The sequence below is a fragment of the Lepidothrix coronata genome, unplaced genomic scaffold (genome assembly GCF_001604755.1).
Source record: "Lepidothrix coronata isolate B3197 unplaced genomic scaffold, Lepidothrix_coronata-1.0 Scaffold241, whole genome shotgun sequence".
NCBI classification, from domain to species: domain Eukaryota; kingdom Metazoa; phylum Chordata; class Aves; order Passeriformes; family Pipridae; genus Lepidothrix; species Lepidothrix coronata.
Genome location: NW_016690421.1, coordinates 984,763 through 1,009,523, shown reverse-complemented (window position 1 = coordinate 1,009,523; position 24,761 = coordinate 984,763). Strand labels below are relative to the sequence as shown.

The window sequence follows — 24,761 nt, the reverse complement described above, 5'->3', positions numbered from 1 at the left end:
TGCTAAATAAATTACCTCAGAGCGAAAGTGATGAGTTCTCATGACAGCATCTGGAAGGCAAGCAGAAAGACACACAGGCTTCACCAGCTCCACCTCGCATTTCGCTCCGGCTAACGGGTTTACCCCGCGGCTCGCCCTTTGGCGCACACTTCGGGACGGGTCTGGCCCTCCCGGCGCAGCTGGCAGCTCCGCCCGGCATTTATATTTAATTCATCGGGAAGAAGTTCAGCATAAAGTTCTGCTGCACTTGAGAGACCGGGGAGGGCTGGGAGGTTTCCCATCCCCTCACCTCGCTCCCGCTAGCCGACGTTTCTTTAAGGGATGGGTGGAGACAAGGCTGCCGCAGTCCTGAGCTCGGCTTGAATTTTCTTTAAAGCCTTTGCCCGGCTAAACCGAGGCAGAGCGGCCCTCCGCTGGCAGAAACCGCGGGATGAGTCGGGAGCACCCCCCGCCGCCCTCGGGGACTGGCAGCATCTCTTACCTCGGTTCCTTGAGCGACCTGAAAAGACGGATTTGATGGGATGCCTCCCTTTCTGGAGCCTGCGGTGCCAGCAGCAGAAGAATAAAATCGTGGCAATGGTCCCCAGCAGCAGCAGGAGCAAGAAGAGGGCGCACTGGATGCTGTAGGGTCTCAGCAGGACCAGGAAAGCCGCGGCAATCATGGCTCAAGCGCCCGGCTGCCCCTGTGCGTGCGCGGGTCTGCGGCGAGCGGCGGGGGGCCGGGCAGCGCCGGGCAGCCTCTCCCCCCGGCAGCAGGGCGGGCATCGCCGCCGGCACCGCGCTGCTGGAGCCGGCAGCCGGGCGGGAGGCGGCGGCGCGGGGGAGGAGGAGGAGGTGGAGGAGGAGAAGGAGGAGGAGCGGGATGAGATTCAGGCCGTGACTCAGCAGCCGCCGCCGCCGCGGTGATGGTTGCGGTGGGGCTTCCCCTCGGCGCCCGCACGGCTGCCGGGAGCGGGGAGCGCGGCGGGCAGAGCCGGAGCGCCCGCGGGCATCGGCGGGCGGGGCGGGGCCGGGCCGGGCGCCGCATGGCAGCCGGGCGGGCACGGCACGGCACGGCGGGGCGGGGCGGCGGGAGGAGGAGGAGGAGGAGGAAGGTGCCGCCGGTGCCGGGAGGGAGGAAGGATCGCCGAGCGGCGGGGACTCGGCCGGGACGGCCGGTGACATCACCGCTGGAGCTGCGGCAGCGGGAGGCGGAAAATGGCTGGTGCGAGGTACGGGGGGACCCCCGGGGGAAAGAGGGGCCTTGGCTGAGGGGCGCGAGGCGGCAGCGAGTGCCCGCCCAGGTCTGTGGGCGCTGGCGGGGGAAGGGGCTCTGTGGTGGACCCTGGACCCGAGGTGCCGATCGCAGCGGGTTTCGTGGCAAAGCTGTAGTGGGGGAAGGGACTGGGAAGCGTTAATGAGGTCCACCCTGACAAGGTGACCAGGGCTCTCGTGCGGTGCTGCCCCGTGTCCCCGATGCTGGGATTTAGGCGACAGCTGTGTAAGGGAGGCCCCGGGCAGCGCTCCGGGACGCGGCCCCGCAGAGGGCTGTCACCGGCGGTGCCCGCGCTGTCCTCGCCCCCCGCGCCGTGTGTGCTTTGCACACTCTCCCAGCCGTGTCCTACATGAAAGCCGCGGGGAAGTTGTCTGGCGCAGAGGCTGGACAGAGCAGCACCTGCAGGGATCCTCTCATTGCAGGAAATTGCAACGCGCTGCAGCCCGTGCCCTTCGCGTACCGCCGGGCCGGAGCTAAGGCATCGCAGGTAGCATCGAAATCCTGGCATGTGCAGGTTGCTAATGCAGATGATAACAGGAGTTCACCTACGTTGCTACCTCTGTAGCTGTTACTGTGATACTCCAGACTTTCAAAGACTCTCTCAACACTGTTAAACGCGCATAAAAAAAATCATTTGCTGAAAATATATCCAGGTACCGTTTTGCAATATGGCATTTGCCTGTGTCCCTTGTGAAAAAGGTTCATTCAAGGCAAAATTCTTGTGCTTTTCATGCATCTTTGATGTCACTACGTAAATCTGAGGAACATTTCCAAAACTTTATAGAACTAATTAAAATATCTGTGTAAATATTGAAGTAACATTAAAATGTTACAGCTTTATATGACTACCATGAAACTATATATGAAGAACATATGTGCAAATTTAAATTAAATTACAAAATATGCAACCTGGAAGGACAGAGAGACATATCTGTGGTAGCTTAAATAAGAACAGGAAAAATAATCTATAGATTAGCAAAACTAATTTATCACTGAGTTAACAACATTGTACCAGTGCACTGTACCCTTAAGGTTAAGGAAGTCCATTATCATTGAAAGAGCCTCATGATACCGAATTAGGGAGGGCAAGTAAAGAAAGAAAAAAAAAATTGGCTTTTAGGTCTGTAATATTTTATTCCAGGAATTTTGTATCATTTCATGCTATACACTAACATAGTGAGCCAAAATAGTCTGTCATATTACTTTGTAAAATGGAAAGTTGCTACATTGCAGCCATCGATTCAAAGCTTTCCATCACTGCCTAGGAACTGCCAAGTGCTGTAAGGTTGTGTTGCATCACATGGTGCGATATTGAAATCTTTCCTAATACCGCAGTACACTGCAGTAGAATGGTTTTAATGCAGATTACCTGGAGATTGTTCAAACAGTTCATGTTACCTCACTAAAACATGAAGCAAATCTGTGTGATTCTGCTGGCATGGCACTGCCCTGCTGCAGTGCCCTGCTGCAGGATATTGCAGGAGGAAACTTTTCGACCTTCAGTGTCTGCACTGTTTTAGTGTTTCAGAACGGGATGATGGAGCAAATGTAGCATGGCAGTGGCTGCATGTTAAATTGCAGAGAACTGAGAGGGAATGGTTCTTTTCACATTGTTCTCATGAAACAGTGCATCATCTGACAGATGAATCTCTAGCGTTAGCTCCTTAGTTTAAGGTTTATAGCTTTTCCCTTCTAAGACTTAGAGCTCACTGGTGTCTCGAGGATACTGTTTTTCCAAAAGGATATAATAAATTTCATGACAACTGCTTAATTTATTTTTTCGAATGCAAAAGAGAGTACAGTTTAGTAGAAGAAATGCTGACATGCATGATTTTTCAGAGAGCTGCTGCTACAGGCTTCTGAGTCAACTGTCTCATATGTATACCAAACTGCTGCTATGGCTTTCTTTATATTCATTACTGCTCTGCGTGTGTTAAATACTGCAGGGTTTGGTAGCATGGTTAAAATGTTACTTCCATGGTGAATAAAGTTTAACTTGCTGAAGTTATTTCGCATTAAAAATAAGCAAACTATATGTGAGTAGAATTTTTTACCCCAGATAGTAATAAAGAGAAATTAAAGGAAGTTTTTTATGTATAGCACTTTTAATTTAAGCTTCTTTACGGAATGTTTTTCCTAAACTTTTCCTGAATCTTAAGGAGGACAAACAGAGAAGAGAAAAGAAATGAAGAGAGGAGGTTAAAACAAAACCTCTCAGCTGAGATTTGACCTCAGAAGGAGAATCCTGGAGGTGAAGCCATTGCAGAGAAGAGGAAGTAAAAGAAGGTAACAAAGTCTTGAGACTAACTGTGATAACAGTGTGTGGAATGGCAGGGGAAGTCAGAAGTTGTTGAGAACTGGAATTAAGTGTTTTATAATCTAAGAAGGCAGTTATTGATCCTGCAATAAGTAAGGAGTCCTGCTACCATTTCAGAGTACACATAATGTAGCTGCACTTTTGCAGAGATGTTAGCAGGTGGGACTTAGTGTCCTGCAGATGCTTGTTTTGATGGGGATCACAGGCAAACAGAGCATTGACAAAGTCACTGGCATAGCTGACGTTTTTGGCAGGAGTCTGGGAAGCAGCCTTTTACTTGAGCAATGCTGAGGGAGGAGGTGGTGATAAGTATTTAGCAGAGGGATGAAAAAGGAAAGTTCTGCTTCAGAGAATCCACAGAAAAGAGGTGACCAACAAACATTTGCAAGTGGAAAGGATCAGGAGGATGCTTCTGTGGTTGCAGTTACTTTTGGATGGAGTTTACCTATTTTCCCAAGTTGTGTGAGGAAGGGAAACAGCATGAAAATTATGTCATATTTCTGCAGTTCGATGTAAGAGTTGAGCAGGGAATGTGCTGTAGCAGCAACGGCCCTCCTGCAGGGAGACAAGGCAGTGTTGACCTCAAATATTCTTTCAGCCAGTCTTTCATGATAACCTGTTCTGACTTAGCAGTCTTGCCCAGCAAGGCTGAAGGCAGAGATATGTTCTTCCCTTACCCTTGCCCTGCGTGCAAACTTGCAGTACAGTCTCTGGGCCAGTGCATATTCCTTGATAATTTAGGTGAGAAACCATGTCTGCAGAGATCTGCTGACCTCCCTCAATGTGAGCTGCGGGATTCAAGGGCACTCCGCAACTCTGCGAAGGCACCACTCTGCTCCTACAAACCTCAGTCTCAGACCTCATTTTGTAACTGTAAGACTCCCTGTATCAGTGAGCTGAAGGAAAAAGGTCACATGATGGATCTGGTGATGTGGACATAAGAATAGGAGATGATACATGAGATGATTTCAGAAGAGTTGCTGAGTAAGTGAAAGGGTAAGATCATCTCCTTTCACTGGTTTGTAGTTATGCTTTAAGGACTGTGTTTGTAGTATTTAATTATAATTAAGTAAAATATTCTGCTTAAATGACTACTTACCTGGCTACAAGGGTTTTCTAATCATCTAATACTTCTTAACAAAATATTTGGTTTTTTTCTAATCAAATGGGAACCAAAGAAAATACAGTAAAAACTAAAGAAGCAAACAAAGTAAATATAGAAAAGATAATAGTGTCTGAGTATTACCAACTTCATTCAATAAAATAATTGACTATCCCACTTGATATTCTACTCACGGATTACATGTTGCCCTCAGTGTGCTTCCTAGCAGCTTAAACATACCATATGAGAAGATGTTATGAAAGTTTCTGGTAGATGATTAAATCTTATATAATATTTTCTTCAGCTGAAAGAATAACATTTTCCAGCTTGATACAGACATCCCATTTCAAAAAAATCTGTTATGTGAAATGGTATGTTCTAAATTCGGCAAGGTTATTGCAAATCTTTGTTCTGCAAAACTTGTTAAATCATTTGCTCCATACAGTCCTTTGCATGTTTGGAGGGCACACTAGCATTAGTTAATTCTCACAATACCCTTGAAGTTAGGCAAATGTGTATTATTATTTCAGATCCTTTAAAAAGAGAAGGTGAACTAGAATGGTTGTGTGATTTACCCAAGACCAAAATGTGACTCCAGTGCTACAGACTAGACCCCTCCATGACTGGAACATTTTGCCATCTGCAGGTGTCTTAGGTGACCATGTAAAACCAAATTCTTGCCAGCTTTATATACGTAGAGGTAGTTGTCCTTATTTTGTGAGTTCATCAACTCACACAACTTGCATATTTTAATTCCCTCTGTTTATTAGACTGAATGTAAATCAAATGGAGAATGACCCATGCAGTTGTACACTCATGGCTTAGAGTGTTGCTAGAAAAATGCTGGCAGGAATTCTGTGGGCATGAATTGACTTTGTAGACAGAGAGGCTGATCTTGAGTCTAGATGGAAATATACTGCTAAAGCTCCTATGGCGCTTTTTTTTTTTTATTATTGCAGCAGCAGTGTGCCCCTTTGTCCTTGGTTAAAATTTGCTCTGTATTCATTTTTGGCAGTGTTGAATGTAGCAGTTGTCAATCTGAATGTGGCCTTACATCCCAGAGGGAATTGAACTTCATTAGTGTTTTTGTGTATATAATTAGAAGTTGTTTAAGGATTGCTTCAGACTGATATACAACATTGGTCATTCCACTCATATTACTTTATAAAGTTAGGTTGAACTACATACAGTAAAAAGACATTTGATTTTATAGGAAGGGAAAAATTACCTCTAATAAGTTTTGAGGTTTTTGTCCTTGCAGGGAAGATGCCTCACTGTCAATTCTCCTAAATGCATGCAGAATTACTCTTAGTTGAAGTAATATTCCCTGAAGAAAAAGGACAACATAGATGTTTCTTTTTCTAGCTCATGACCTTTAATAGTAATGCAGATTTTTTTTCCCCTCCTACCTACCAAAACGCTGCAAAAACAGAGCAATTGAGGAAGAGCTTTGGAGTAAAAGAGCAGGCACTTTGAGTATTAACTAGGCATGACTTCTTGTCTATCATCACTCACCCATGACAGCCAATAAAGACATATAAGTAGAGATGATAAGATTCTGCTAGGTTATTAAATACTGATCAAAAATCAAGCCTGGAATTTTCTAGCTGCTATTTCACTTCTGTGGTTTTCAAGGGAGAATGCCACAAATAGTGGTACTTTGGGGCAGCATGAAATATATAGCTTCTGCCATCTTATAAAAAGAGTAAGATACATCCTCTTATATACTCTCATATCAGCTTATCAGTGGGTTTGTTTGAACAAATCCGATTTGAAAGTACATTAGTTGCATATGGAAAGTATGCCTAATATTTTTTCAGCCTTTTAGGAAAAGGTTATTTGACTCCTTGGGCTCCTATACAGAGCAAGCACAGTTTTGCACATCAGCACAGATTTGCTTGTGGTGAAACTTGCCTTCCCATAAACATCTTTAGACAAAATAAGTGAGTGCGTCACTGGTCTTTATCACTTGGAAGTGTTGTGTTGGATTACCCAAGCCAGGTTATAATGAGTACAGCCAAGTGTTTGACTTTACAAAGCCATGCTGACTTGTTTCTCCTTCCAGGCTACTTACTGCTTCTAACTGTTTAGATAAATTAATCTGCATGGAAGGAGCTTTCATGTGATTATTCAAACTCTTGTACCTTAGGTATCTCATCCAATTCAATAAATAAAGTGATTTTTTTTGTTGGTCTGTATATTAATACATTTCGTAGTGCATGGCATTTGTGAACAAACAAATTGAAGCGAGTATTAGCTTTCCATCTGTCAGCTGTGAAATAGCTATTTAATAAAGATACTAACCTGTGATATAGAATTAAGATAACTTCCTGCATCTTGTTATTTGGCATCTTGTTACCTTTATGTGAATCTTTCACTAAGTGTGGGATTAAAATACAGATAAATAAATGTGTGTGGTTATAGGCATGTGAGGTATCTAGGCTCCTATTTAAGCTCAATTTCATCATCAGGGCCCAGAGAACAATTTGTTTCCCTGAATTTATGTGTTTGGTGCTATTTCAGATGCGTGGAGTTAGTAACCACCCTCATAAGCCTGGAGGAGGGTCTAAGCCCTCTGTGAAGTCTGTGCCTATCAGAAGAGACAGCTGGAGGCCAGGCATAATAATTTATAGTATCTAAGATTGCACCATGCATTTATTTTTAGGCAACTGAATTGAACCCTACAGCATTTGAAATATGCTGAATTGCTCTCCAGGGAGCTTTAATTGTGTTCAATAGAGACTTGACCTTTACAACTGTTGGAGTTGCTGAAGGCTGAGACATCTCCAAAAGGGTGACCGCTGTGATGGAATACCCTGGGGAAATTTGCACTTCTGGAGTGGCAGGTAAAGGCCAAGCAGAATGACACTGATGCTAGACACATGTTTAGGAAGTCAAGTTGATCCCCTAGATCTCCAGTGGTTATAGTGATAACTTAGATACCTGGTGCAAATGTAAGCATCTCAGTCTAGAACTGAATCCTGTACTGAAAGCCCAATAATGATGCTAGGTTGCTATCTTGAAATTTATTAAAATGAGTGCCATGTTTCACTGTTAGTTGAATAAATTATTCATTAGAACAGAAGTTTAGGACTTCCAGATATACTAAATATACCTGCTTGAAATTCATTACTCATCCTTTCCTAATGGTTTGATGCAAAAATCAGAGCTAAACTTCTTCAGGCTTTCAACTTAAGCCACAGTACTACAAAAGGCTTTGGCATATTTAGATATTAATGTTATTTTATAGAACTTCTAGGGTGCTAAAACTCACAGCATGGAGGGCACTACTGTGAAAAATAATAACGTCCTCATGAATTCCTTGGGTCACTCAATGCATTTTGGAATGTGGTACAAGATTTGTGCCAAATTCTCTGTATAATCCTTTGAGTTGTGAATGCTGCTGAGGCTTTGAAGTCAAGGAGATGATCTGCATAAATAAGGTCAGAGATGTTGCTTTACCATACTTTTACTTTTCAGAAAAGTATCTCAGATTATTTCATAGCTAGTCGAACCAGGATAGTGATCTACAGTCAGGAATTGACCTGTTGGATATCAGGAATAAATCATAGTTTTATCCTTCCACTGAAAGACAAGTGGGATCATTTCTGTGCACTTTTAGTCCTGATAGATGCTCCCCCAGATTCCCAGCTGAATTTGGAACACAGTGATACTGATGATTCTGGAAAATCTGTATTTCTCAGCTGAGAGCAGCAGATTTGTGCTTTTGAATCATATTTTCCCCTAAAATGACTAAGATATTGCACTGTAAATCTCTTGAGCAGTAACAACGCTTTTGCATTCTTCTGACAGTGCCTAATTCCACTGAATTAATTAGTAAATCTTACACTGATTTCATAGGAATAAGATTAGAACCTACAACATTCAGCACTATCAGCACTATCATGTTCAATATAAATTTCCATGATCATAGATTTGCACATACTGCAATTTATTGATTTGATACTATAAATCTGGCTGAGTTCAGTAAGAACTTTCACAATCCAGATTCACCAATGGTATGGTTTATTGAAGCATTAGGAAGGCAGGTTCAGGATTGCCAGTGATAAATGTACTAACCACAGAATGTTAATGTATGTTGCTACAGAAGATATAGTAACAGAGATCTATTAGTGATATAGATATATAGATATAGATATAAATAAAAAAATATTCACAGGTCTGCTGCAACACTAGCTGGAGGCACAAAGCTCACCCAGAGGCATCCCTTCAGGGAAGGAGGAGGGACACAATCCATCAACCAATCCCAAGCAAGCAGAGGTGTTTCCCCCTCTCTCTCTTTTTCTTTTTTTGCCCTCAGCCCCCTCTTCTTTTATGTTGTAGATGGGGTTTTGATGGTTATCATACACATACGGTTCTCCTCCATCCACTAAGGTGGCAGTAAAGGCTGTCTGATCTTCGCCAGAGAGTCTTTGAGTGCATCCTTATCTCCTTAAAGGACCATGTTTATAACAAGACTGGTTATGCTCAGTGGAGAGAAGGCTAAAGGCTGGTGCAGAGATGTGGGTGCTCTCCTGTGCTTCACTGAGACAACACTGGGTGTGAGACCTCCACCCCAGGCATCATTCAGTCCTTATGTCTTGCTAGAGCCAGGTGCAAACTAAGCAGGGGCACATCTCGTGTTTTCCTCAAACCAGCCTCATCAGTTCTTACTGACTTAAAGCAACTCTGCAGCAAGTCTGACAATGTACTACAATTATACATCTGTGTTGCATGGCTGTGGTACGGTTCCTTGACTTGCTGAAACCAGTGGCAAAGCCCTGTTTTAAGCCATCAGAATCAGACCCATCGAGTGGGTATACAATCTCATGTTGTGAACATGTAGTATTTTGCTCTGTGTTTACTGAAAGGAAGGAGAAATAATGACCTCAGCATGCCATCTGCCAGCTCTCTGGCTGAATGGAACAGAGTATGTCAGTCAAAGGGTGAGATATGTCTTTAAACGACCTTGTGGATTTTAGTGGGTTGTTGTTGTTGTTCTGGCTTTTTGGGTTGCTTAATAAAAATATTATGTATGCAAATTTATAGCATTTGTGCAGGATGTGAGGTATTAACATATTTGTAAAAATTAAGAGTCCAATTAATGTTTCCTCTTCAAAACTTTAAAATTAGATGGCTCCTTCTTTCTTTTTCCCCTTCTACAAATGACCTAGAACAGTGAAAAATCATAGATTTACATTTCAGTACTTCTCAAATAAGTAACTAGTGTTTTCAAATAGAGAATATAGCAGAACTGAGTAACTTGCAAAACAGAAGTGACTTTCAAAGGTCATATAATTTTCTCTGTGGTTAGTAGCTGCACATGGGGTAATGCTCATGAATGATTTTGTATCCTCCAAATGAAGCACTGAACAAAGCATTCAGTGTCAGAAATCTTACTTGATGACTTGCAGAACTGTGTTATAGAGATTTAAAACAGAGAACCAGATACAGCAGAAGGTCTACTGGATTCTATACTACTTTCTAAAACCTATTCAAAACCAGAAAAAGCTAATATAGTATAGGTTGGACCAGCCCAGCTTTGTAAGGAGACATACCTAACCCCATAGTCACTGAATAGTCAGTGGAGAGAAAGAGGCTCTCCCAGACAGTAAGTCATCTGCTGTCTTTTAGACACGTCTTAGGGTGAGATGAATCACCTCCCTTTCTGCATTGACTGAGCCAAATGTGGTTAGACAACCTCTCACTTTTAAGGCAGTAGAAATCTGGTAAGGTTAATGCCAGTCTCCAAGATTTTTTATTTTTTTTGGTGATGTTAATATAGTATATTTTGTCTTTGATCTGTTTTGGCAAATAAAACCCTTTAGAGGAGAGATGCATTTCCAGCAGTCCTGACTCACCCAAGGTTCATATGGACTCCAGTGGGAGAACAGGGTGAGAAAACACTGTGGGACTTCTGGAAAGTGAAGTGTTTTCCTTTCCCTTATTAGTGACATTTTGTTCTACCTTTCCATTCCCTTTAATCACTGGCTAGAGATGATGCCAGCAGACAGTTAGGTGTTATCCCCAGAGCCCATGGATTGTCACAATAAATTCTGTGAAAAGACATAGTTTGATTAATGTCTGTTGCAGGAGCTGAAGCCATTGCTCTGTAACAGAAAAATACTAACAATCAACTACCGCTCTCTGTTCCTCTTATTTGGCAATGTAATAATTTCATCATTTTACCCATAACACAAGCAGTTGGGCTGGTGCCCAGAAGAGCTGCAGCAGAGGAAAGGGGAGCTGGCCAGTCACTGCTGCTGCCCCACAACTGCTTTCCTGCCTTGGTCCCTTAATAAACAGCAGGAACAACAGGATTGAGCACAAGCTTCACAAAGTTGACAGGAGGCTTTCAGACTCCTACTGGGAGCTCAAGGAGTGGATTGATGCCATCCCTCCTCCATGACTATTTGTGAAATCCATTCCTTATTTCTCTCAGCATACTGTGTAACTTACATTTTAGCATGGCAGCTGTTAAGGTCCTTAGTGAAATCAGTTTAGTTGTTTACTACTACACCCTCCCACCACAGGCAAGAATCTTGGCAGCTCAGAAGAGCTGTATAGATGATGTAGACAAATTGCTGAGCTCCAAGTCCTGCCACGACCATAGTAAAAATTGTCCTTAGCTTGGAGTGGCAGGATGGATTTTCACGGATCCAGGTGTTTGCCTGGTGTAAAGACTGTGTAGGAAATTTTGTTGTCTATGTGCTTCACAGCGTCTACCAGGCTGCTGTCATGGGCTTTGAGCATTCAGAAGTCCACATGTCCATTGACTCCATTAGGCTGTTTAACAATGTACACAAGTCTGATACCTTCCAAAAGCTGTTGGACTTGCTACTGAGGTGCACAGTGTTGGCACAGTGTGTACGTCAATAGCCCCAGTGCCTTGGGGAATCAACATGTGCCCTCCATGCTGTGAACAGCCTGTGTATTCAGTGCATCTGGGCTGACTTGCTAACCCTGTACGAGTTTAGAACAGAAGAACGTCCCATGGCTCAAAGAATATTTGTCTCGATACAAAACGAGAGACAACAGACAGACTGTTAGAGGACTGCAGGGAAACATTAAAAAAAAATAGAAGTCGGTCAATCAGTTGTTAGTCTTAGCACGCTGGCAGCTCCGGCTTTGCTGCAATTCTGTTGCTTTTATGTGGGCTTTTAGGAGGGTGATGAAGTAACTCGCAACTGCCAAGGCCAAGGAGGGAAAGCTCAAAGTGCTTTATTTGAGAACTGAAGAACTAGGGAGTGGGGATTGCTGTGCTGGGTTGATCAGAGGCAGAAAGTGACATCTCTGAGCCAGATGAGAAATGTTAAGCTGACTGAGGTATACACACAAAAGCATTTTGAAAAAGAAGGAAGAATACTGATGCCCAGTGTGATTACGTACACCAGGTGGTTTAAATCCGATATTTTGTTGTTAAAACATGCAGTTTCATTTCGGACCTCACCTGTCCCTAGTGAGATCAGTGCTGAAACTTTTTGTTCCATTGGGTTTTGTTTTGTCTATATGTTTATTCATTTGGATGATCCCTGTCTGTGGTATGAGGATCCACAGGGCATGGATCAGTAGTAGAATGAGGCCTCCGGTGATTCATGCTAGGCAGAGATATTCAGGCTACTTTCTCTCCAGAATTTACATGGGATGGATGTTTCCTGGTCTGTCTAACACTTTAAAGAAAATTAATAGCAATTCCTTTCTTCAGTGGAACAATCTTAACAATCCCTCTGCTATCACACTCAACACATTCTGCATAAAAGCATGATTTAATACTCTTTTTAATGGTGATTTCTTACGCTTGCTTCTTGTATCAGTAAACATGTTGACAAGACTGCAGCTGTCTTTTGCAAATTCAGTCCACTGGTGTGTGGAAAGCCAGCTCTGTTGAGGCGTAGCACAAACCTGGGGAATAACTGGGCTTCTGCAAACGAATTGACATTGCTTTGTAGAGCACTGCAGCTAGACATTCTCACTTTGACATAACAGCCCCATGTAATTCTTCCTTTCTAGCTCTGAGTTACCTTTTTGACAGCCTCTGCATGAGGCACTAAATTTGCTTTTGACTGATTGAGGCCAAGTAGATCACAAATCACACTGTCACATCTGGGAATTCATGAGTTTTCCACTCTGTAAAAGTACTTCACCTCTATAAATTGACCATATGTTTGCTGGAAAGATCGAGGTTTGACAAAATCAGATTTTCTATTTTTATTTGTTTTATCTGATTTAATAATTTTAAAGTAGAAAATATCTTCTCTGAGTATAATGGCAACACTTAGATGAACTAGTTACATTTCCAGTAGAGTGTCATAATGTATGTTACATTTCACACTTTCATGAAAGGCATATCAGCTTAATTAGGAAAATAAAGCACAAATTATTACTTTTTCTGTCTCCTGGTGTAGAACTTCAGTGCTTTAAAAAGCCCAGAAATGTTCCTTTGCTTTAAAAGTATTGTTTTATGAAACAAATCATTTAGCTGTATATTTGGGGTTGGGTTCTCCTTGTTGCTATTATTTTTCATGAAGCAGTATAGCTCTTCCAGTCCTCAGCCTGTCATTTCTTTTGTATGTCAAGTTTTCCACTGCCAGGATGTGTCATACCTCACCCAGTCAGTTGTTCTGGGTAGTTCTGGGTTGGTTTTCTGTCCATGATTAATACAGCCCTGGAAGTCTGACATCCCTCTTAATAATATGTATAGCTAGTACTTTCCTTCATTCTAGGGAAAGTTTTTATCACACCTATATCTTTTAGTCAGAGGCTGGATGGAAAAATTCTGTTGGGGCAAATGCAGTAGTAATAGAGATCACAGTCAGAGATAGATTAAGCATAGTAGTAATATGGAAGCCAGGGCTCTGCAAGTGAAAGCTGTTTTCTGTGCATAATTTTGGAGGCAACTGTCTGATGTACAGATATTGAGCAGATGTACAAGTATTGACCATCTCCCATCTTTCAAGGGAGATAGAACTCTTTGTTTGGCTAGTTTTCATTTTCTTAGCCCAGATATTTTCATACAAGGTAATTACCAATATCCAGGAAAATGAGGGTTGGTTGGGGCTTTTGTAATATTCCTGTGGCGTGACACAGCAACTGCTATTTTTCCTATGTTATCCTGCAGGAGGTGTCTGTGTGACAAGAAAACCACTTAACAATGAAAAAATTCACACTGTTTGATTTTGTAAATGATAATTCACTGCAAATTGGAGAGACTTCATGGATACAGGACCTTCCCAGTGATGACAATGAATTAGAAAGACTTCTGAAGCCAAATGAGCATGTGCTAGTAAACTGGCCTGTGGGAGAAAGGAAGACAGAAAAGCACCTGGTGAAAGTTGTGTATATGAGTGGTGAGTGCAGTTCCAGAGCATTTATCTGATACAAAATCTAGTTGTAAGGTATTACTACTTGATTGTTGGCCTTTGGCCTTTTTTTTTTCCCATCACTTCAGATGATCCCCAGGAGCTGGTGGAAATGATGCAAAAGATACTGCGAGCAGATGAAATTACAAAAATACAAGTCCTTGGAAAAGGCAAGAGGAAGAGGATAGAAATGATATTCTCAGAAAGTGAGGACAGTGATCTGGATAAAGAACAGGTGAGTTTCTGTCTTTTTGTGTGTGATATTGGTAGGCCCGTAAAGGAATGAAATAGACTGTAACTATTGATTCTCCACAATATAACACACAAAACATGTATGGTAAAGGTAGGAGGAATACAGGTAGTCTTCACATGGTACCTCAGCACAATAACCTGTCAGAGTAATTAGTTAGGCCAATAGATTTTGTCCTTTGCTATTTAAAAAGAGTGTTATTCAAGACTTGGATGCTCTGTAACTCCATTACATTTTCTCCCGTAAGACAGAAATCTGACCAGTGTGTAAAAAAGGGAAGAGACCAGGTCTTCTGAGCTCTGCATTTTGCCAAGATCCACAGTGACAAAATGTAGGGAAGAAAAACATAAAACTTAACAAAAAGTTACATACATATTTTTTAGAAATACTAAGAATGTCAAGTGCACAGTGAATAAAAGTTTATGTTATACTATGAGATACTGTATTGAAAGGCTCTATAGGAATGCAAAGGCACTGTTATGCACTTGTTTACAGGGGAAGATGAGGAAACATATAAAAAGAAAGAAATCATTGCAGGCATCTGCTCCTGCCAACATCCTGAGTCAACTTGAAACATCTTTAATTAACAAACAGGTAAACATCCATCTTCAGCAATTTTAATGTTTTAAGCAAAAGCAAATTGAAATGTATTTGTTGAGAGGGGCATAAGAGTTTTGTTTCAGGGAAGTTTAGTGAAGTCTAAAAGACGCTACCTTGGAAAACTGATGAATGGAGAACAGAGACAAAGGTGCGTAACAGTAACATACATATTACACTGATCTTTCATTTTTAATCGTAATAGGAATAGTAATAGCTATGTTCAGTAACAGCTTTTATTAAAATGCACTCAGTCTGTTTATACAATCTGTTTATACAAGAGAATGCTTTGATTTAGTCAGATATTCTAATGTTAGTTTCAATGCTTTAATTTTCTGTTGTAGTGGCTCTAGATAGCATGGCTGTTTCGTTTTCTTTTTCAGAGAGAACCATATTCAGAAAGCAACTTTCTGTATAGTGAAAGCAGCAGTGATGATGAAGAGCCTTTATTTCAACTGTCCAAGGTAGAACTGTGTGCCAAAATTAAAAGTCTCAAGAGGAAGCTGACAGACACTATGAGAGAAAACTGCCGCCTAAGACAGTCCCTGGTGATGCTTCAAGGTAAAATCAGGAGTATTTTGATGAAAGGAAAGCCTGTAATTTGATTTATAAGAGGCCATTTGGCTGGAAATTATGGATGCTCAAACACCTGACATGATCAAGGCCTGCCATTAGCATCAAAGTCTTTGATACATGGCAACATTTAATTCCAGCAGCACTTACTATCTTACACGGAGGCCATGTAATCATAGAGTTAGAAATGGAAAAATCTGTCTAAATCCTGTCAGTTGTTCTCAAGAGAACCTTTCCAAAAGCTGCGTATAACCATCGGCTAAGCTCAAACGCTTCACTGACCAGTCCAACTAACCTTATTTATTAGCAGTTTTTCTTGATCTGCTGGAATTTTGTTTATTCTGGAATGATTTAATTTCTAATTACTTTTGTAATTCCTCATTATTGATAATCTGAGTTAGTTCCAGGTGCACCAAATTTAATCCTTTCCCAGAGGTGAACCATTTTGTTCTTCTATAAATGAATCCATAATAATATCCATAATAATCCATATAAATGATCACTTAGTGATAATTTCTGAAGCCCCTCTCACTTGTTCCTGTCCCTTACTCTGGCGCAGCCAAGACAAAATCCAAAATTTCAAAACATGAGTGACTGATTAAGGTTTAAAGAGGATTTGCTCCTCCCCTTGCCAGCTACACCACACCATCCCTAGACAGCCTAGTATCTAATTTTTTTATTGTCATATGATTTTGCAACTGCTTATCAGTTTCATTGCCCACCTGACTCCATTATGTTATTCATCTTGGTTTGAATCATTCATCTCCACCTTTTTAAATATTATTTGTAAGCATTTTCTTAGTATCTGACAACTTTTCTCACACATTTAAGTCCATTTTTCTTGCATCTTAAGCACTTTTAGTAGTCTTTTACAATATTTGCTGTAAAGGTCCAAAAACTAAAACGATCTCAATTTTGGGGTAGAAACTGGAATCTTTGTTGAACACACAAAACACTATTTAAGGGTCTCGAGGGCAGAATATGCTAATGAGGAGGTCAGGTTATGCCAACTAGGGGACTACCCAATTGATTAGCATTTCCCATATCCAGGATTACATGTGGGGGGAAGAGTATTAGTATTTCCAGTAACCAGGATTACACCTGGGGGAGGATGGTTATCATTTCCCAAAACAAGGATTACAAGAGAGGGGAGAAAACAAAGGGGCTTCTGCATGGACTGATAGCATCATCACAAAGTCTTTCCATATCCTTTTGCTGGAGATAGGACAATGCACATGGTTGAATATCATTGGGTCTTGTCTGGTCCTTAGATGATGGAATTTCCCTTAGCTCCTGTTGTCCACGGCCTGCTACATAATCCTAGCAGTTCCTTTTCTGCAGATACCCTTCTGAGTTTTCAGATTGCTACAATTTTCTGTAATTTAGTGATTCTGTATCTTGCTGATCCATCATCCCTCGGATCCTTTTTGTTCCGAATTGATTTTTCTTAATGGACTTAATGAAAGTTTATATTTAAAAATAAATATTACTTGGAGAAAAGGTTATTTAAAACATATTCTTTATAGATTAAAAAAATGGAGAAGTCTATGCAGTCTATGTAACTTCTTTGAAGAAAAAAGCATCAGATATTACTTAGCCCATATTCAATAGCTTTACAGACTTGTAGAGATTTTGAGATAGTAAAAAGAGAAATAGTCTGCTTAGTGCCATGATGAGCATAAACTAATAGTTCCCCTTAGCCTTGCACAGAAATTATCTATCCTAGAAACTAAGGCCTGATCTTCATGGATGGGGACAGCAGAATGATGGGAAAGCATTTGGGAGAAGGAAAACAGTATGTTGAAAAGCCTTTGCTGACTACTTTTGCATTATGACAGGAATCAAATTGCAAAAATATACATGCTTATGCAATTAGAGTCTGAAAGGTTCAATTACTATTTTACCCCTGACTTTCTGTCTGATTTCAGTCTTGCCACAGGCAGTCACTCATTTTGAGGAACTGGTAGGGATGGCTGAAGCACTGCTCAAAGGAGGAGTGACATCATCTACGTCCAGTCTGCACTCACATGCTGTTTGGAAGGCATCTCACAATCCATTAGCAGATTCCTATGCAGCTATGCATAGTAACTCCAGCTCACCAGTAACTTTGAATGTGGAAGATGAGGAGCAACAGACCGAAAAACAGGTCAGTTAAAAGGCAATTTCAGGCACAAAAATTAAAGCTTTATACAGTACAAACTTCACTGTTATAGTATAACAAATATAAAAAATAGCATCAGGAAAAATCATTTTGTCATCATTCTGTTGATGACGTGACTAATGAGCTCCTTCTGAGCAGAAGGCTCTTTCCATACAAAGCACTAGGTTTCATCCTGTACACTCTGAAACTTGCTTTAATTTCAGTGACCTTGCACATCTGTGTCTAAGGGCAGAATGTGGAATGCATGAAGAAAATACTAGGGATAACTTCCAGTCTAATGGTTTGGATGCCAAAGGGGAATGGTAGCACTTCAGAGATAGAATCTAAGAAAAATACCAACGGTCTGTTTAAATTGTTAATTTGTAAATGGAGGCTGGTATTGTTTCTGCAGTTAGGTAGAAAAATACAAGTATATGGAGAAACTGAGTAATGAAGTTCTCCTATTCTCTGTAATTATAACAGAACATGATTGAGAAATCTGAGGCACAACAGCTATACATGAAAAAAAAATCAAGACGCAGCCAAAAGAATACTTTCAGCTTCTGCATGCACAATTTACATAAACATTCTTATGCACTGGGTCATGTTAATCCGTTCAGATCATTCTCGTGTGTTGTCATGGGGAGCTAAATCCAAAAGAAGTCTATTTAGAATTATCAAGGTATGATGTTTTGACTGCTTATTGTAATATACAAAATTTGACCTAACATTTTCAAAGAAATAAAAAGACCTAATTTTCTAAGCAACCTGCCTTACTTAAAAGAGGTAGCTCAAAATTGCTGATTAGGAGAGTTCAAATTCTTAGGCTTTACCACTGCTGTGTGTAGAAGGCACTCTCAAAGCTCAGTACCAGATGTCACAGTTCTTAGGGCATGTGTGCTCAGAGGCAGGAATATTAGCTTGGGCATAGTGCCATGCTACTGAGGCTGTACAGAAAACATGCCAGAACTGGACCACAGCCAGCCTGCATGGAGTGCAAGCGGAAGGATTTTGATATGTCTGAACATGTCCTCTCTCCACTAGTGAATAATAAGGATTGCTTGGTGAAGGGTTTTCTAGGGTGGATGGGGTCCTTAGTCTGCGCCACAATGCTTCTGAAAAAAAGCTAAGGTGTATCTGTAGTTCCAAATGCTGAGTGGTATGCAAGTTTAGTGTTAATCTCAAGCACATGGTTTGCAGAGATTACTTCTGAAATTGTGGTTTAAAAATAGAAAATTAAAAAGCTATTTCAGCAATAATACTATATAATATTTCTAGTAAACTGCAATAGTTATGCTTATGACCAATTTTGTTTTCCAGTTCAAGATCGAAAAGTGGCAGATCGCACTTTGTAACAAAAGCAAACCTCAAAAATTTATAAATGACTTGATGCAAGCACTTTATACACATGAATACATGGCTACACACAGCCTGACAGGTGCAAAGTCCTCCTCTTCAAGGGATAAAGCGGCAAAACCAGCTATGAATCAGAATGAAGTTCAGGAAATCATAGGTGATGACTTCTTAACATTACTCAATGTGGCACTGGCTTGACAGGGGGCTTTCTCTGAGGGAGGGGCTGTAATGCTTAACAGCTGGTCTACTCAGGTGATGGACTGTTTTGTATTTCCTTCTTCAGCTACATAATTTTTTAAACCATCTGTTACAAATACTGTCAGTGAAATGCTAAGTCGTAGTATTTCTACTGTGTGAGTTTTGCAGGTTTTATTTATGTACCTGCTCAGGCACAGTGATATCGTGAATTTTTTAGCCTTTGAAAGGTTAATCTATGACAATCAAATCTGGAGCATGGTGATAACGGATAAGGGAAGGCAAAAAGAGGACACACTTGGATCAAATTTAAAATTATGTCTGCTGTGTTCTGAAGTTAGTGAATGTTATGAATTCTGACATTTTAAATAGCGCTAGAGGCAAAAGGAGACAATAAGTACAGAAGACAAGAATAGTGATCAGAGAAGCAAATAAAATTTGTTCTATGCTGAGGTTTAAGGCAGAAATTATTTGATGCATAGGAAAGAGAATAATTTCAGATGAAAGTAGCATCTTTAACAAAACAGTATTTTGTGAGGACATGAAGCCTGATTTTTATTGCATTCACACCTATAGTTTAATACTTGAACAACATAGCCTAAATCTGTTATCCCTTCTCCATTGCCATTCCCTAGGATTTCCCCACTTCTCTCAGTTCCCTTTCCAGCTTAGCTCCAGTTCCTATACCCTGGTCCAGTTTTGTTGAAGTTGGACAGCAGTTTCAAAAGTTATCAGTTGCAAAAACCTCTTTTCCTTAAGAACCTAGCTAGAGAAAAAGACACAAAGTCAAGAGAGATAAAAGTAAACAGTGTGTAAGATAGTGAAAATATATTTAGAGGAAGTAAGATGAGACAATTTCAGAATGTTACATGAGAAAAATGAAAAGGATTTCATTGGTTGAGAAGAATGGTTGGACTCAATGAATTTAATAGTCTTTTTTAAACTAAATGATTTTATGATTCTAAATGCTACCAGTGACTTTTCTAAAGGTGGATTGTGGGGAAGGATCTAGGCAAAACTGAAAAGGGAAGCAGAGAAGATAATCAGGACATGGAATACAGCATGCTGCGGAGCATTCAGTGACAAAGCCTATAAGAGAAATCAAAGAAGTCTGCTAAAGTAGAAGAGAACACTGGAATTCAAACTGAAAAGTGTCAACATTATATAAGAGAAAAAGAAACATTAGAAGGAAGGCTGGGAGTTCTAGGACTGTAGAAAATGAGTTAGCAGATAAGATTGTTTAAAGAAATGGAAACTGTAGGACTTCAAAATAAAATGAAATGATAAAGGGTGGGGAAATCCAGGGGAGGGAAGATGGAGAAGACAGGAGCAGGAATCATATTCCTCATGTTGAGTCCTGTTAGTATTGCATTCAGAAAATTTAGCCAGGCAAAACAGAAGGGAAATTTTTAGAAAAAGAGACATCATCTGCAAATGCAAATTAATGAAAAAAAAAATAGTAAGATTCAGAGGCATGAGGACTGATGAGGGTAGGAAAAGGACTCTCTGATCAAGAACAGAACAAAGGGTGGGAGGATTAGCAAACACAAATCACTCATTACAGGAAGCCCTTGTGGCCCTGGAGTTCCTTTCGAGTCTGCCAAAAGCAGGCACAGCAATATGGAAGGCACAGAGAAAAGCAAGAGCTGGCATCTGTAAAATCTGTGAAACGGTTTGTAAAGACAGGGAAGTAACTAAATCTGAAGCTGAAGTAGCTGGAAATTTAAAAGGTGAAAGAAATGGATTTTAGATCACATATCTCTTGTTTCCCTGATTTGGAGGCCTCATTCATATGATCTCTTTATTTTGCAGGAATCACAAAACAGTTGTTTCCAAACACAGATGATGCTTTAATTAGGCGAATGATGGGACAAAAACTAAACAATTGCACCAAGAAGCCAATTTTAAGCAAAGATCTTAACTCAGGTGCTTTTCAGAAACAAAGCTTTTGGTAAGTTTTAAAAAACAAAACAAAAAAATAACCTGTAAGATGTAATTCCATATATTACTCCGTAGTTACAAAACCCAAAAACACTCTTAAAATCACAATGAAAATGCATATTCGTATATGCATTACCAAGTAGATAAATATTTCCATAAACTTGTACAAAAAGTGTGTAACACAGAAGCTTAACATTACAGCACAAAAAAGTTATTGATTCTCGACAAAGCAGTACAAGACTATTAAATTACAGGAAAATAATACAGAAGGAAACATATAGAGTTGCTTTGCTGAATATATCTGTTTTTAGATTTGGCATTACTTACTTTTCTTATTATTCTTTGGCTCTCCAGAGACCAGTCAATTCCATTTTCGTGTCACCTGTTTTGCTCCAATTAACCCACAAGTGAAGATAAGGAAAATCACACCTGTTTTGTACATATTGATAAAAGTACCGCAGGAGAGCTAAATTAGCAATGATTTACTGGCAGAAGAGTCTAAATTATTGGGGCAGAGGAATTATTAAATAACATTCTACTTATTACGGGCATTTTTACCTTGTGAATGAAACTAATCTAAAATTGCTGGTGAAGTCAGCTGATGCACATATGACAGAATGGTTGAGGCTATGAGGGACCTCTGTAGGTTGGCTAGTCCAACCCTGCTACTCAAAGCAGGGTCACCTAGACCAGGTTGCTCGGAGCCATGTTTGGCTGAGTATCGGCAAAGATGGAGACTCCACCACCTCTCGGGGCACCCTGTGCCAGTGCTTGGTCACCCTCGCAGCATTTCCTGATGTTCAGACGGGACCTCCTGTGTTCTGTTTGTGCCCATTGCCTCTGGTTCTGCCACTGAGCACCACTGAGAAGAGGCTCCATCTTTTTTACACTCTCCCAGTCAGACATTAATGCACATAGGTAAAATCTGCTTGAGGCTAAACAGTCCCAGCTCTTTCAGCCTCTCCTCAGGAACAGGATAAAAGGTGAACAAGGAACAGGAGAATAGATTAAAATAGGAAGACAGGGAAGAGAGATTTGTCCTTACTTTCTATACTGCAGTAACATTTTTCTTTTTCCTGGTTCAATCATCTCCTGCATATTTGCAACTGTAAGACACTTCATAACAAAATAAAAACAACACAAAACCACCAACAACAAACAAAATCACCCCAAGGTATTTGACTATGTTATGACACCATTGTTTGAAAAGTAGAGGTGCTTTACTACTAAAATTCCTCTCTAAGCCACCTGGTGGTACTCCATGGACCACTAGTGGTCTGTGAATGACTATTTGAGAAATACTTAGAGAGTATTTGTTGGAAGAATCCATATACACAGGTTTCCCATCTGGAAACAATAAACAGATGCACCAGCCTGGTAAAATAAAGTTTATCATGTTAACGCTTTTATTCTAGAGATGAGAAGACTTCATAAAAGAAAGGTCCTCTGTATTTGTAACATACAGTGTGCAGTGATTCACTGTAGTATTTTTCCCTGTCCTTGACACAGGCAGGAAAAATAACAGCCCAGAAACACAGACTTTATCTTCTTTGAAAGTATTAAATCTTAAATATTTTAAATTTTAAATCTTTATCTTCATCAGACGGATCCATAAATTTTGCTAATTTCTGAGTCTTCTCATGTACACAATATTCCCGAAGCCTTGACAGGAAGATCTTGACTATACTATAACAATTCTGGACTGTTTTTTAATACTGCCTATAGATCTTCCAATTTAAACTTGATATTTTAAACATGTCTTTATGTCTATTATTGATCAGTACTTATTTAAAATCCCATCTAACATCCATGGAAAACAATTAACATATTGCCTGCATAATCTCTCTTGAACAGATGCTTATTAGAATGGATTTATAGTGGATTCATTTTGCAGCTGTTAAGAATTTCCTCACTGTAAAAACATTTAAGCACGGCGTAAGTAATCAAGATAATAGCAGTGGTTCCTTTAACTCAGATGACACATATATTCTCTATAAGAAAAGTAAGAGAATTTAAAAGTGCTCATAATCTCACTGTTACTCCTGCAGTTCACCCTCCAGCAATGAAGTACAGAGAGGGGTCGAGAAAATTCTGTTGTTCAGTATATTTAGTAACCACTTATACACACAAGTTACTAACTTTTAAAACTAGTGATACTACAGCTTTATCTCCTCCCTTGCTGCTAATTCTTCCTTGCCCACCTTCTCCCCCTTTCCCCAGAATACAATTACAATTCAAGAGAAGAAGTTTGGAGTCAAATCCAATGAGACAGACAAGTCACCATCTCAGATCCGTAAGGGTGAGGTGAAACAAGGAAAGGGGAGTGTGACAATGAAGAAAACTATTTAACTAGCTAATAAACAAACTCTGCAGCTCAGAAACTAAGAACAGTACTAACTGCACATTTAGTGTTAATATCTCAAACTTAGTTATAAATTGTCTCAACAGCGGTTCAACAGCTGCTCCTCAGGGCATCATCTCTTCGGCTGTTCCTCCCAGTACACAAGACCAGCAGGATGATGATTCACCAGCTGCTAATGCACAACTTCAGCAAAGTGACAGCTGCCTGACTCCCACCCCAGAGGGTCAGCAGGAGCGTCTCAAGCCCACTGATTCTAAGGTGGAGTCTCAACTCTCAAGCAGTTCACCAGCGCCCTCTCCCAACCAGAGTTGTGGACAGGATCTCAGAAACTCAGACAAGGAATAACTGAAGGTATTTCATACCAGTTCACATTCTCAACAGAGATTAAGAAGTAGTATAAAATAAAAAAGAAATAATACTTAAATGGTACTAGATATTTGGTACTGTCCAACAGTGGACCGAGATAGAACCCTGAGAACTTTTTTCTCAAACAAATGAAAATCCCACAGTTTAGAAAAGAAATGAAGGCATATTAATATCTTTAAATTTAAGATATTATAAGATATATGCATGTTATGCAGTAATTTAAAAATATAAACTTGTTCTGAAGAATACAAGTAGAGTTCCCCTTAGTTAGAAAAAAGCATTATTTAAAGTAATACCAAAAGAATTTATATGAAGAGTCTTAATCCCCTTCCTTTCACCTTGACAGCTGAGGGAAAACTGCTTTAAACGATCAGAGAAAGCTATTGTATATTAATGCAAAAAAGAGATACTGATATGAAAAGAGAATAGAAAGATTTCCTAGTGAAATGAACACTATAGCCAGCACAGGATTAGAAAGCCCAGGGCCATGTGAGCAGAGAAGAAGAAATAAAATAGGTATTTAAGGACACTATTAAATTGGAAAGAAGAAAATATTCTTAAGGCAATGAAACTGCAACTCTCAAGATGTCCACAGCAAAGAAGCAGCTGATTTTTAACCTCTGAAAGTTGAAAAGGCAACGGAAGAAGTCATGTTCCCTTGCAGATCAGGGAGAAGGCTTTTGTGGGGGCTGGGGTAAAAATTAAGTGATTTGCTATCCTTTTTTCTCTCTCATGTCTAACAATTTCTCGTAGATAGGATCAGGAAGAAAGCAGGTATGAAATATGTTAGTTGTAGCTCATGTTATTAACTACCATCTATAAAATGTAACAGAACGATGCTTATGTACATTTTGTATATGTAACTATGTACAGCATATATAAGAATGTATATAGTTAATCATATTTTTGAAGTGAATTTCTATCAAATAAAATGAAACATTACTATGT

At 40.2% G+C, this 24,761-nt stretch overlaps 2 protein-coding genes across 3 annotated transcripts in view; one reads left to right on the top strand and one right to left on the bottom strand.

Annotated features, from left to right (window-relative positions):
• LOC108507130 overlaps window positions 1–729 on the bottom strand; it is a gene marked incomplete at its 3' end in the record, with an annotated part of 97,501 nt that extends 96,772 nt beyond the window's left edge. The window contains exons 1-2 of the mRNA XM_017834818.1: window positions 482–729; window positions 16–50 (exon numbers count right to left, since the gene is read on the bottom strand). Of these exons, the coding sequence (XP_017690307.1) occupies window positions 16–50; window positions 482–662 (216 nt within the window). The remainder of the gene's footprint in view (window positions 1–15; window positions 51–481) is intronic.
• Window positions 730–1,080: 351 nt separating this feature from the next.
• Window positions 1,081–24,761, top strand: BEND6 (BEN domain containing 6). Of its 2 annotated transcripts, XM_017834829.1 has the most exons (10): window positions 1,081–1,211; window positions 3,415–3,541; window positions 13,793–14,021; window positions 14,123–14,268; window positions 14,779–14,877; window positions 15,264–15,441; window positions 17,382–17,599; window positions 18,914–19,106; window positions 20,957–21,095; window positions 23,534–24,761. In XM_017834829.1, the coding sequence occupies exons 3-10, from the start codon at window positions 13,826–13,828 to the stop codon at window positions 23,790–23,792; spliced, it is 1,428 nt and encodes a 475-aa protein (XP_017690318.1). In that variant the 5' UTR covers window positions 1,081–1,211; window positions 3,415–3,541; window positions 13,793–13,825; the 3' UTR covers window positions 23,793–24,761. The 2 variants fall into 2 exon arrangements, with proteins under 2 accessions (XP_017690318.1, XP_017690319.1); XM_017834830.1 differs by lacking the exon at window positions 14,779–14,877.

What these genes read in the sequence shown, in the direction of transcription:
- BEND6 (XM_017834829.1), top strand. Translation starts at nt 13,826, where the DNA reads ATGAAAAAATTCACACTGTTTGATTTTGTAAATGATAATTCACTGCAA. An exon ending in GTGATCTGGATAAAGAACAG is followed by an intron (nt 14,269 to 14,778) that starts GTGAGTTTCTGT and finishes ACTTGTTTACAG; the next exon opens with GGGAAGATGAGGAAACATAT. An exon ending in TGAAGTTCAGGAAATCATAG is followed by an intron (nt 19,107 to 20,956) that starts GTGATGACTTCT and finishes TTTATTTTGCAG; the next exon opens with GAATCACAAAACAGTTGTTT.